General features: G+C 63.3%; 2 protein-coding genes across 5 annotated transcripts in view; both read left to right on the top strand.

Annotated features, from left to right (window-relative positions):
* Positions 1–512: 512 nt before the first annotated feature.
* On the top strand, positions 513–5,184 carry EGR3 (early growth response 3). 3 transcript variants are annotated; one of them, XM_055820201.1, is made up of 3 exons: positions 650–779; positions 970–1,006; positions 1,833–5,184. In XM_055820201.1, exon 3 carries the CDS (start codon positions 1,841–1,843, stop codon positions 2,888–2,890), a length of 1,050 nt encoding a protein of 349 aa, XP_055676176.1. In that variant the 5' UTR covers positions 650–779; positions 970–1,006; positions 1,833–1,840; the 3' UTR covers positions 2,891–5,184. The 3 variants fall into 3 exon arrangements, with proteins under 3 accessions (XP_055676175.1, XP_055676176.1, XP_055676177.1); XM_055820200.1 differs by lacking the exon at positions 970–1,006 and having other exon boundaries at positions 513–779; XM_055820202.1 differs by lacking the exons at positions 650–779; positions 970–1,006 and adding an exon at positions 1,409–1,542.
* Positions 5,185–9,061: 3,877 nt separating this feature from the next.
* BIN3 (bridging integrator 3) overlaps positions 9,062–12,224 on the top strand; it is a 43,712-nt gene continuing 40,549 nt past the window's right edge. The window contains exon 1 of one of the 2 annotated variants that reach the window (XM_055820205.1): positions 9,062–9,155. In XM_055820205.1, the coding sequence (XP_055676180.1) occupies positions 9,148–9,155 (8 nt within the window). In that variant the 5' untranslated portion in view covers positions 9,062–9,147. The remainder of the gene's footprint in view (positions 9,156–12,224) is intronic. The other variant, XM_055820204.1, reaches the window with a different exon arrangement.

The following is a 12,224-nucleotide window of genomic DNA, read 5'->3' as shown; positions in this document are numbered from 1 at the left end:
CCGGTGCCCGGTACCTCGCTCCCCGGTGCCCGGCCCCGCGCGCGCCGGCCCCGCTTCCTGCTTTCTAATGTTCCATTGTGCGGAGCTTCCATTGTGACGTCTCGGCCTCGGCTCGGCTTTGTCTGTCCATATATGGGCAGCTACGTCACGGAGCGCTCCCGCCGCCCGGATAAATGGGCTGCGGAGTCCCCGGCGGAGCAGTCGGGCGGCAGCGAGGGAACCTGCGAGCGGAGCCGAGCGCGGGAGGGAGCGGGGACGGGGAGCGGGGACGGGGACGGGGACGGGGACGGGGAGCGGGAGCGAGGCGAGAGAGAGGAGGGGTTAAATCCTCCCACCCGCTTCTACAACCACATCTGCCAGCCAGATCGCCCCCTCCCCCTCGAGGAAACACCACCAGAGACCCACGGAGGACCGCACCCCCCCCCCCGCGCCCCCTCCTCCGCGGCCACCCCCGGCTCCCCCCCCCCCCCCTCCTCCTCCTCCTCCTCCTCCCCGGCCCCCCCCCCCGCCCCCGCCCCAACTTTTTCTCTTGCATGATTTCCCTCGCACGGATTTGCCACTCGGATGTTGTTTCCTCGGGAGCTGAGCTCGGAGCCACGTTGAACCAGCCTTTTCCTCCAGTGCTATGACAGGCAAACTACTGGAGAAGCTGCCGGGGACCATGAACACTTTGATGAACCAATTGCCTGACAATCTGTACCCAGAGGAGATCCCCAACTCTTTGAATATCTTCTCCAGCAGCAGCGACTCGGTGGCTCACTACAACCAGATGGCTGCAGGTAAGGGGGGGGGGAGAAGAAAATGGGGAGAAGGGGGGGGGGGGTGGGAGCCGGTGGGGCGAGGAGGAGGACGCTGTGGGTAGGGTGTCATGGAGCCTCGGAGGGAAGGGAAGCGCTGGGGCTGGGGAGCGTCCCCCCCCCCGCACCCACCCACCCCTTTCCTCGCCGTGTCTCCGCGCGATCGCTGCAGGGCTCCGCCGAGCGTTGCTGCCGAGCCGCCGCCGCAGGTACGGGGACGGCGGCCGGGCTGCGTGGGGGAGGGGGGACACGGGTGGGGTGGGAGGATGTGTGTGTTTGGGGGGGGGGGGGTCGATAAGCGGCTGGGCCCCCCGTAGCGCGGAGGGGCCGCCCGCCCGCCCCGGGATCCGCGCGGTGCGGAGGCGCCGCGGACGCGCGTGGCCGTGGCCGCCCCCCCCCAGCCCGCAGCGGCGGCGGCAGCGTGGGCTCCCCGGGACGCGGCGGCGACTTCCCGGGAGCGCGGGGCTTGGGGAGGGGGGGACGACACGGCCGGCGACATGGGGGGCACAGGTGAGCGCCGAGGGCGGGGGGGGGGGTGTCTCCCCGCGTGTCCCCTGCTCCCACCCGGAGCCTCGCCAGGCTAAACCCGCCCCCCCCCCCCCCCCCCGCCGCCGTGTTTCTCCTCGCCGGGGCTCGGCGCAGCGAAGCAGCGAGTCGGTAACGGCGTCGGCGGCCGCAGCCGGCTCCGCGGAGTGCCCAGCGCTGCCGGGGGCTGGACGGGGAGGAAGCCTACCTGTAGCCGCAGGTACCTCCTTCCTCCGGCCCCACCGGCGGGGCGGCGGCGCTGTGTGTCCCCGGCCCCCCCCCCGGGGACAGCCGCGGGGGGCGGCAGCCCGGCCCCGCACCGCCGGGACCCTCGGCAGCCAGCGCCGCAGTACGCGGAGAGCAGAGCGGGGCGGGGGGGAGGACGCAGCGAGGGGTAGGAGGGAGCGGGGCGGGGGGCCCCGGAGCATCCCCGGTGCATCCCCGGGACCCCCGCCCGGGGCGGCGTAGCCCTCCCGGCTCACCCTGCCCTGCTTCTCTCGCACTTTGCAGATAATGTTATGGACATTGGCTTAGCGAACGAAAAGGCCGGCCAGGAACTGTCATCCTATTCGGGCACTTTTCAACCGGCCCCGGGCAACAAGACTGGCAACAAGACTGTCACCTACCTGGGGAAATTCGCTTTCGACTCGCCCTCCAACTGGTGCCAGGACAACATCATCAGCCTGATGAGCGCGGGCATCCTGGGGGTACCACCGTCCTCGGGTGCGCTCACCAGCACGCAGAGCTCAGCGGGCAGCATGGGCCCGCCGCAGGGCGAGGTGGACCAGATGTACCCCGCGCTGCCACCCTACTCCTCCTGCAGTGACCTCTACCCAGAGCCCGTCTCCTTCCACGACCCCCAGAGCAACCCCGGCCTCACCTACTCCCCCCAGGATTACCAGGCGGCCAAGCCCGCCTTGGACAGCAACCTCTTCCCCATGATCCCAGACTATAACCTCTACCACCATCCCAATGACATGGGCACCATCACGGAGCACAAACCCTTCCAGAGCTTGGACCCCATCCGCGTCAACCCGCCCCCCATCACCCCACTGGAGACCATCAAGGCCTTCAAGGACAAGCAGATCCACCCGGGTTTCGGGGGGCTGCCGCAGCCGCCACTCACCCTCAAGCCCATCCGACCCCGCAAGTATCCCAACCGGCCCAGCAAGACGCCACTCCACGAGCGGCCCCACGCCTGCCCTGCCGAGGGTTGTGACCGCCGCTTCTCCCGCTCCGACGAGCTCACCCGCCATCTCCGCATCCACACAGGCCACAAGCCCTTCCAGTGCCGCATCTGCATGCGGAGCTTCAGCCGCAGCGACCACCTCACCACCCACATCCGCACCCACACCGGCGAGAAACCCTTTGCCTGCGAGTTCTGTGGCCGCAAGTTCGCCCGCTCCGACGAGCGCAAGCGGCACGCCAAGATCCACCTCAAGCAGAAGGAGAAGAAGGCCGAGAAGGGTTCGGCCGGGCAGCCCCCCACCGCACCCCCTGCCGCTGCTGCCGCCGCCGCCACCTCACCACCCGTTGCCCTCGCCCCTGCCGTCACCACGTGCGCTTGAGGGACCATGGGGAGCGGCGCAGTGGCACCCCTTCTCCCCTGCCCTCCGCACCGCTCTGGGGGGGGGGTCCTGGGGTGGCCTTGCCCCCTGGGTTCAGGATGCCGGGGGTTGCGCTCCATGGGCTCCACTCTGCCCGCACCTGGATTGACCGGGTCCAGGCTGCCCGCACCTGGATCCTGCCTGCACTTGGATCGACAGGACCCGCACTGCCTGGACCCAGGCTGCCTGCACCCGCACCGCGCGCACCCGGATTGCCAGCATCCCGGCTGCCTGTACCTGCACCGCCCGGGTCCCGGCTGCCTGTACCTGCCCGGCTGCCCGCACCGCCCGGGTCCCTGCTGTCCGCACCCGCACTGCCTGGACCCGGCTCCCCACCGCCCGGATCCCTGCTGCCTGCACCCGGATTACGCGTACTGCCCGGATCCTGCCTGCCCGGATCCGGATTCCCCGGATCCGGCTCTCCCGGCTCCAGCACGGCCCGGATCCCAGCTGCCTGGACCCGGCTGCCCGCACCCCCGCTGCCCGCGTCCCGCATCTCCCGGCTCCAGCCTGCCCGCACCCAGCTTGGCCTGGATCTGGGCTGCCCGGGTTCCAGATCGCGGGGATCCCGGCTGACCTGGATCGCCAGGCACTTGGATCCCACCTGCCCGGGCTCCCCAGTGGCTGGGCTGCCCAGGATCGGGCCGTCTTGGATCCCACCTGCCCGGGCTCCCCAGTGGCTGGGCTGCCCAGGATCGGGCCCTCCTGGATCCCACCCACCCGGGCTTCCCGGGGGCTTGGGGTCCCCAGGATCGGGCCCTCCTGGATCCCACCCGCTTGGGCTCCCCGGGGGCTTGGGGTCCCCAGGATCGGGCCCTCCTGGATCCCACCCGCTTGGGCTCCCCGGGGGCTTGGGGTCCCCAGCATCGGGCCCTCCTGGATCCCACCCTCCCGGCTCCCCGGGACTGGGCTCGCCTGGATCCGGTCCGTCCGGGTGGGGCTGGCTGGCTGGAGCCGACCCGCCTGGGCTTGGATCCAGCCCCCTTTGCCCCCCCCCGCGCCCCCCCCCCCCCCCCCCCCCCCAGCACCGGCTCCCCGCGGCGGAGGTAAGCGGGGTCGGGCCCCCCGGCCGGGCTGGCGGGGCGGGGGGCGGCTCTGCGGGTCCTCCGCAACTTCGGGGGGCGGCGGGGAGCGATGTCCCGGCAGCAGCTTTCGGGTTTGTTGGTGGTTTTTTTTGTTGTTTTTTTTTTTCTTTCCCCTTTTTTTTTTTTTTTCCCAGCAGAAGGGAAATTCTTTACAGAAATGCAGAAAAAAAAAAGCAGTATTTTGCTGAATACTTTTTATAATGTGAGATATTTTTATTTTATTTTATTTGGTCACTTTAAAACAACCAACCAGCTATGGAGGAGAAAAATCAATTAGTCCTCTATTTTATTTTATTTTTTTTTCTTTCTCCTTCTGGTATGTGCATGTCATTGCATGACTGCTCTGATTTTTTTCTTCTTTTGTTTTAATAAAACTGTGCTCAGACATTTAAGCTAAACTAAGCAAAAATAATAATGACTTAAAAAAAAAATCTTTGTTGCCAAAAGGTCGTGCTATCCAGGTTTGATGTCTGCATGTGAAAAAAAAAAAAAAACACATTAAAAACGTACAAAAAATAAAGAGAAGAGAAAGAATGCAGTCTAATTTATGTGAACCGAAAGGAACAAAAAAACCCACAATCAGGTTTAACCACACAAACCTAAGGGAATGATATTTTTTGAAAGACTTTTGTATAAAGTTGAGTACTTAGAGAAAAAAAAATCATACCAGATGTAATATATTTTGTGGATGTTTTTATTTCTTGGATTTATAGTACCTTATACTAAGGTTAAAAAAAAATAATTATGCTTGATATTGTGAAAAGGTGATAATTTTCACACACATTTCATTTGCTCATTTGTCATGTTGTAATGCAAATATGATAGTTAATGCATACAGCATTTTTAAGGGAAAAAATCAGAAATATTGAACTGATGTATTGTTGTACCATTTGCACTGTGAGCAAATGCTAATGCAGTAAATATATTGTGTTTGCTGACAATCAAAATCTGTAGTAAATATCTTTATTTTACCTTGCTTAAAAAGAAGATCTATATTGGTTTGGAAAAAAAAGAAAAAAAAGTCTCTAATATGTAAGGGGGATGTTAAAGTGGCTTGAAATGTGTAGGACGGTGGGTGCTGTGCCTCATTACGGGCGACTTTGAAACCTGTTTGTACATTTTTTTTCTAGTGTTGTATTTTTTGAAAAAAAAAATTTTTTTTTTGTATGATTTTTTTTTTTTTTAAATAACCCAACCTTTTCTCAGCCCCCCTCTCCTTCAGTTCTGTTCACAGGACGGCGTGGCGAGACCAGCTGGCCAGGACGCTTGGGTGACCCCGAAGGTGACCGGCTCCGTCCTTGCGTCCCCCCTCCCTTTTCCCGGCTGCACGGGGACAGGGTGCGTTCTGCAGCCCCCCAAAACAACCGCGTCCTTGGTTTGTCCTTGACCTTGCGTCTTATTTTTCCCCGCTCGTGTCACCGCCGCCACCTTGACCCCGTCACCATTTTGCCGGCGGCTTTCGCCGGGTTGCATCTGTCGGATAACGGTGGGCAAAAGAGGATCGCGCCGCTTCAGCCGGTAATGCCTCCGCGCCTTTCGCCGGCCAAATCGCCCCAGGTACAGAGCAGAGAGGGGATTTTTGCTGGGCTGGGTCGCTCGGGTTAAAAATAACCCACCGGGATTCGGAGCTGGTGCTCGTACAGGCACGAGGGGCGGGTGGGAGAAGGAGCAGGACGAAGCGCTCGGGTGTTGGGAGCTGGTGTGCGTCTGGTGGCCTGTGATGGTTCAATCCTTCCCCAGCGATGGGCTCTCCTGGAGCTGGCGGTGGGCTGGAGTGTGCTGAGGGTCTGGGGTCCCATGGTCCACGTGGCGTTGGAGCTTCCCCTTTCCCCAGGGCTCGCCAGCAGTGCTGGCAGCCGGCGTTGGCACCGCGGTCTTCCCTGGCATTCCCGGGGCGTGGAGGCACTGGCACCGCCGTCAAATTTCCTGCTTTTTGATTTGCATCCGCAGCTGGGCCACGGAGGAGCTGCTGGTCCTGCCAGGCCAGGCCAGCTCTGCCCATCCCTGGGGTTTTGCCGAGCTCTCCGGCTCGGAGAGGCTTTAATTTGAGGGAGAAGCCGGGGGCCGGGGGGGCCGCCCCGTGACTGAGGGCCAGGCAGCAATGGCATGGCCTGGCATTGGGGGAATCGCTTTGGAGCCCACGGGGGACGCGCAGGGTGGGCTCCCACCGGGATTCCCACCTGGTTGAGCTTTTGGTGACCATTAAGATGAGGCTGGATCGGCTGCTGGATCCAGTGTGGGGCCAGAGGGGCAGTGGGGGCTGCCCACCCCTCAGCGCTCCAGGCATCTCTGAGGTCCCGCAGTGGCCAGGGGCTGGATGCCAGTTCTGGAGCCGCCAGTCCCCGCAGTGATCCCTGGCGTGGCTTGGACAAGCTGAGGTGGATGGATGGGAGCCGGAGTCGCCATGCACCCAGCCGACGGCACGGGGAGAGCCACCGTGACCCCTGGCATCACCTGAGGGTGCTGCGGTGGAGCTTGCGTCCATCTCCACCGGCGCCTTGTGCTGGAAGATGTTGGAGATGCCGGGCATGGGCAGGCGGTGGTGTGGCAAAGGCTGCCAGGAGATGCCACACCACCATCACCACACCACGGCCAGGAGCCACCCAAGGTTTCTCCAACACTTTGGGCTCCTTTGCTGTGGGCGAGGAGGAGGAGGAGGGATGGCACCCACCGAGCCTCGACGGGGTGTTGTGGCTCCAGCACTGGGCTGGGGACCCGCTCTGCCATTGGGGTGCAGGCGTCCTGCTGGGCAGGACCCCCCTCTGCATGGAGCAGGAAGGTGAGGAGCACCCTTGGGTGGCAAAACGCGTGGAGTGCGTGCAGCACCTTGCACAAAAATGTTGGTTGCTACGGAAACACGGCACTTGCCATCCCCATTCTGGGCGATCTGTGTTCTGGGGAGGAGGGAAGGGCTTGCCAGTCACGTACCAGCTCAACACAACTTGCTGCCTTTCCCTTCTCGACGGCAGCTCTGGGTTCCGGAGGAGGCCACCAACACCTCGCTGCTCTCCGCTGAGGGTCTTCGGGGCTTGGCAAGCTGTTGTTGAAAGCCAAGAGCTCACCACGGGATGGGATTTGCTTCCGAGGAGGAGCACCAAGAGCTGAGACCCCATCACTGGGGTCGGGAGCGACGAGGACCTGCAGCCAGCAGCTCCTGGTTTGCAGCTGGTGGATCTCCATGCCACAGGTGTTGGTGGGATCCCTCCCCGATCTTCACAGCCTCGCCCGCTGCCCCAGTGAGAAACTTCTGCAGAAGGTCTGGATGGTTTCTGGATCACCCGATCCCTCATCTCCTGCTCTGTGCTGGTGCCGTGCGGATCCACCCTGCCTTCCTCCCTGTTCCTGGCCAGGGTGGCAGCTCCAGCTTCTGCTCCTGGCAGAGCGTTTTGGAGGAAGGACTCAAAATTCATGACAGCACGTGGGGCAGAGCCTCCAGGGAAGATGCTTCCCGAGCCCCGTGGCCATCAAGATGCCCAGGTGCCAGGACCTGCTCATCCCAGCTCTGCCTCCCACCCTTCCCGGCCGTGTCCCCTCCACCCCGAGGTGCTGGTGGGGGGACGGTGGCTGGGAGCAGCAGCATGTCCCAGCAAGGAGTGGCAACCACCGGCAAACCACGGGCACCAACCTTGCTCCGTCCTTCTTCTTCCTCCCCACGCCTCTGCTGGGGACATGGCAGGGTCCCCCATGCTGCCCCCCCTCAGGGTTTGCTCTGACACCCCAAAACTGATGCCACTGTGCCACCTCGCAACCCCCTGGCTGCCTCTCTGCATCCCGGCACAAAACCGGTGCGTGGGGGCTGTACCCCCCTGCCCCCCGCCCATGGTTTGCCCCCCCCACTTTGCTCCTTTTCGGTTAATCCCCTGTCCTCACTGGTGTCGGTAACACCTTCCCAGTTTAGCATCATCCTCCCTGGCTGTAATTACCGCGCTGTTTACCTCCACCTGCTAATTGATAAAGCCACACTTGGCGCCGGTCCTGGGCCTCCTCCCCTTGGCCCCGTGCGGTGGCACGTGCTGTCACCAGCCTGGTGACACTGGGACCAAGCCGACTCCCCCTCGGTGGCAATGGGGGTCCGAAGGAACCCAGTGCTCAGGGAGGGGGGCGTTTGCTTCATCCCACCACCCCCAGGGTCACCGCAGGGCTGGTGGTGGCTGCTGGGGACAGTGCTGAGGATGGGGGGGTGGTGGGGGTGGTGGTTTGTCACCAAAACGGCTTTGCTGCCCTACCTGCCCAGCCTCCCGGAGTCAAGTTTGCGGGGGTCTCCCCAAATCTGGGTGCTCCTGCCCTTCCAAATGTGCTGCATGTCCCTGCTGCCCTCCCCCTGGATCTCATGGCTGGGGCACCCCCAACCCTCGTCCACCCCAGGGTGCTCCCAGGTACCCCACCCTCATGCCTTTGCCCACCCCAGGGATGCTCCCAGGCATCTCCTCCCTGCACCCCTCGCCCATCCCAGGGGGGTCCTGGGCATGCCTCACCCACCCCAGGGTGCCCCTGGACATCCCCTCCCTGCACCCTTGCCCACCCCAGGGGGCTCCTGGGCATGCCTCACCCACCCCAGGGTGCCCCTGGACATCCCCTCCCTGCACCCTTGCCCACCCCAGGGGGCTCCTGGGCATGCCTCACCCACCCCAGGGTGCCCCTGGACATCCCCTCCCTGCACCCTTGCCCAACCTAGGGTGCTGCTGTTCCCCTCGCCCACCCAGGGTGCTCCCAGGCCCCCCACGCTCAAGCCCTTGCCCACCCCCGGGACCCCCTGCCCCCCCCCCCCCCCCCCCAGGGATGCTTCTAGGCATCCCCTCCCTGCATCCTCACCCACCCCAAGCACCCCCGGCCCCTGCCCACCCCCCCACCCACCCCGGTTTTGGGGGGCCGCGGTGGTTTTGCTCCAACGCCCGCCCCGTTTGCAGCGTTTGCACCCCGAGCGGGGGATTTGAAGGGGGTCCCTCCCCGCTCTCCCCGCCGCACAGAGCTGCGCGCCCCCTGCCCTGCCCCGTGACGTCACGCCCCTCCCCGACGTCACCCCGGCGCGGCACGCGGCGGGCTAACGCTCCTCCCGCCCGGCGGCGGCGCTGCCGGAAGGGGCGGGGCGGAGGCGGCGGCACTTCCGGGAGCGGCGCGGGGCGGCGGGGGACCATGAGCTGGTGAGTGCGGGACCCCGGGGCCCGGCCGCGCCGTGCCCCGCTCCGCCCTGCCCCGCCGCCACGGGGCCCCCGGCCACGGCTGGGGCTCGCCGCCACCCCGCGGCCGACACGGTGAGGCCTGCTGCGGTGCTCGGCCCGCCAGGCCTCGGCTCCTCATCGCGGCCGCCGCCGGGGCTGGCGGCCTGGGGGGGCCTCTGGTGCTGGCTCGGAGGGGTCCCCCGGGGCTGGCGGCTTGGGGAGCCCTCCCGGGGCAGGCCCTGAGGGGATCCCCGGTCATGCTGGCCCTGAGGGGGGTCCTCCAGTGCTGGTCCGGCAGAGGTCCCCCGGTTCTGGTTCTGAGGGGATCTACGGAGCTGGTGGCCTGGGCGGTGCCCCCCCCCCCCCCGCCGCGCTGGCCCTGAGGGGTGTCGTGTGTCGTCCCCCCCCCCCCAGCGCTGGCCCTGAGGGGTGTCGTGTGTCGTCCCCCCCCAGCGCTGGCTCTGACGGGTGTCTCCCCTGGGCTGCTGGCCTGGGGAGCCCTCCCGGGGCAAGCCCTGAGTGGTCCCCGGAGCTGGCAGCCTGGGGTCTCCCCAGTGCTGGCCCTGAGGGGGTCCCCCTTGGGCTGGCGGCCTGGGGGGTCTCTCCAGGGCTGGCCCAGCAGGGGTCTGTGGTGCTGGTTCTGAGGGGGTCTATGAGGGTAGTGGCCTGGAGTGTCCCCCCTGGGGCTGGCCCTGAGAAGGTCCCTGGGGCTAGAGGCCTGGGGCTGGGGGCCTGGGGGCGTCTCCCCCAGAACTGGCCCTGAGAGGGGTCCCTGGCGCTGGCCCAGTGGGGTCCTCGGTGTAGCTGCCTCGAAACTGTGTCTGTGGGCATGCATATGGGATACGGATTCTGATGGATGTGCCCCTGGAAAGCCCCTTGTCTGTGCCCCCCAGCAGCAGCTGCCTGTCCCTCCCGAGGCCACAGCGGGCCTGGCCCCCTTCCTGGGTAAGGGGGAGCACAGGCCGAGCCCCTTGGCCCCCCCAACCCTCCCACCTCCCCACAGCAGGGCTCGCCACCCCATGCCCAGGCACTGCTGTGGGGAGACAGGGGGGTCCCCAAAAATCCCCAGCAGCTCTGTGAGTCTGAAACGCTGTAAACTCACCTTCAACTCCATTAAAAAAAGCTTTTGCCATTAAAAAAAAAATAAAAAATCCCACGTGTGTTTGAATCAGACATGTGAAGGGCTCAGTTCGGCTACCACGGTGCGTTTGGCATGCTGCTTCTGCGCATCTCCCCGCCACTTCTTTAAACTAATTATAGCAGAATTTAATCTTGGCTGCTGCGTGTGATTTCTCATCCTGGGTAGCGATTTAGAGCCAGTGCCATCATGAGAGGTGAAGGATGGGATGGTTAAAGGAGAAAAAGGCCCTTGCCTGGCGCTCTCAGGTTGAGTTTGTCAGGGCCGGCACATGGTGAAAATTGAAGATTTTTTTGTTTGGGCTGGGAGTGGGGGAAGTCGTGGTCTGGAAACATACTTTGAGAATATAATGATGCACACGCAGGTACCTATTAAAATGGGGCCTTTTGGTTAAAAATACACACTTATTCACTGGGTTCATTTTTGTTCCGCTTTACTCATCTTGGAGCAGCCATGATTATAGGCGGCGTCAGTTAACAAGGGTCTCGCAGCCACCTTTTGCCCAGGCTGCCCTCCTGAGCTCTGTGGGTAGCATGGCCTGGGGGCTGCGTTTAGCAAGCTCTGGCTGGTGGAAGACACCTGCTCCGCTTTCCTGGTCTGGGAGGAGCTCCAGAGTTGAAAACATAAGAGAGGAATATTCCCTTCACATGATGGATGTGGAATAATTGGGGTGCAGAGCGGCACCGCTTCCCCTCTGTGCTTTCCAGTGTCCAGCCAGCCGTGCTGTTCCCCAGGGACCTCGCCTGGGGACTGTAGCTTATGGCGCCTGGTGGCTTCCCTACAATACACGTGGCTTTTGCTGAGAGATCGGGTGTTTTCGCCTTTTGCTGGGGAGGAATAAAAGGTCATTGCTGAAAGGAGGGGGACACTCGGGACTCCGCTGCAATCTGAGTCTCCTCTTTCTTCTCCAGCAGCGTCAGTCCTTTGGTGTGTCGTGGCTCTGCTTACGCGCGAACGCGAGGGGCTCGGACCCCGCCAGGCTTCAGCAGCGTGTCAGAGGCACAATCGCTCTCAGTTCGGCCTCGCTGGCCGGCCGGCCCTGCCAACCCTCCTGGCAGATAATTCCCGCAGCCACCCGCCCTGGATGAATCGCCCCATTCATGGGGGGGGCCTGGAGTTCAGCGCCCGGCTGGCAGGGCCGGGCTTGGCGTGACGTCCACTTCGCCGACGCAGCGAGGGGTTACGCTCCCGCCGGCAGCGGTAACAAATGCCGGCGTGCGTGCTGGGGAGGGGGAACCGATTGTGCTGGGGTCATGCCCTGCTCCTCAAATGTCAGAGGAAAACATGTCCGTCCGCAATGCCGCAGCTCTGCCAGCCCCAATGCCGCTGCTCTGCTGGCCCCACAGAGGGAGCGAGCTTTGTCCCAGCCCGGCGAGGCGGGAGGCTGCTTTGTGCGGCACAGTGTGTTTGCTTAGTTTGCACGTGCATCCCTCTCCGGCAACGGGCACCGTTAGACCCAGAGCAGCATTGATTAAAACCTCTGTTTTTGCAGGGGTCGGCTGTTGCAGCTGATCAAGCGGATGGAGCTTCATCCTCAGCTCTGTCCTGCAGGTCACGCTGAGGAAGCAGCACGTAACTCTGCCTCCAGTTTTGCTTCTGCACGTTTGTTACCTTAATTAATTTTTTTCCAAAGGCCTGTGAGAGATCCCAGCAGCTGGAAGGGCAAAGAAGCTGTTTGCAAGCGGGATGGTTGATGCCTTGTTGAATTGCGTGTGGTTAATCCTTTGCTTTCCCTCGCTCTTTGCGAGTGCTTGGTGGGTTGGGGGTTTCTGTGCTGCATCGGGACTGGGAACAGCAGTGCCCGATGTACTAACACAGGAAAACTTTGCTCCAGAGAGTACAGAGTAACCTGCTGGTGACAGAGGCTGGGTTAAACCCCCAAATTCCTGACTCCTGCACCTAGGCAACTAGGC

Source organism: Falco peregrinus, chromosome 17 (assembly GCF_023634155.1).
Source record: "Falco peregrinus isolate bFalPer1 chromosome 17, bFalPer1.pri, whole genome shotgun sequence".
In the NCBI taxonomy this organism is placed as follows: Eukaryota; Metazoa; Chordata; class Aves; order Falconiformes; family Falconidae; genus Falco; species Falco peregrinus.
This window is presented reverse-complemented; position numbering and strand designations above follow the sequence as displayed.

Excerpts from the sequence above, each read along its gene's own strand:
- EGR3 (XM_055820200.1), top strand. The coding sequence starts at position 626 with ATGACAGGCAAACTACTGGAGAAGCTGCCGGGGACCATGAACACTTTG. Across the intron at positions 780-1,832 it reads CTACAACCAGATGGCTGCAG|ATAATGTTATGGACATTGGC; the intron begins GTAAGGGGGGGG and ends CGCACTTTGCAG.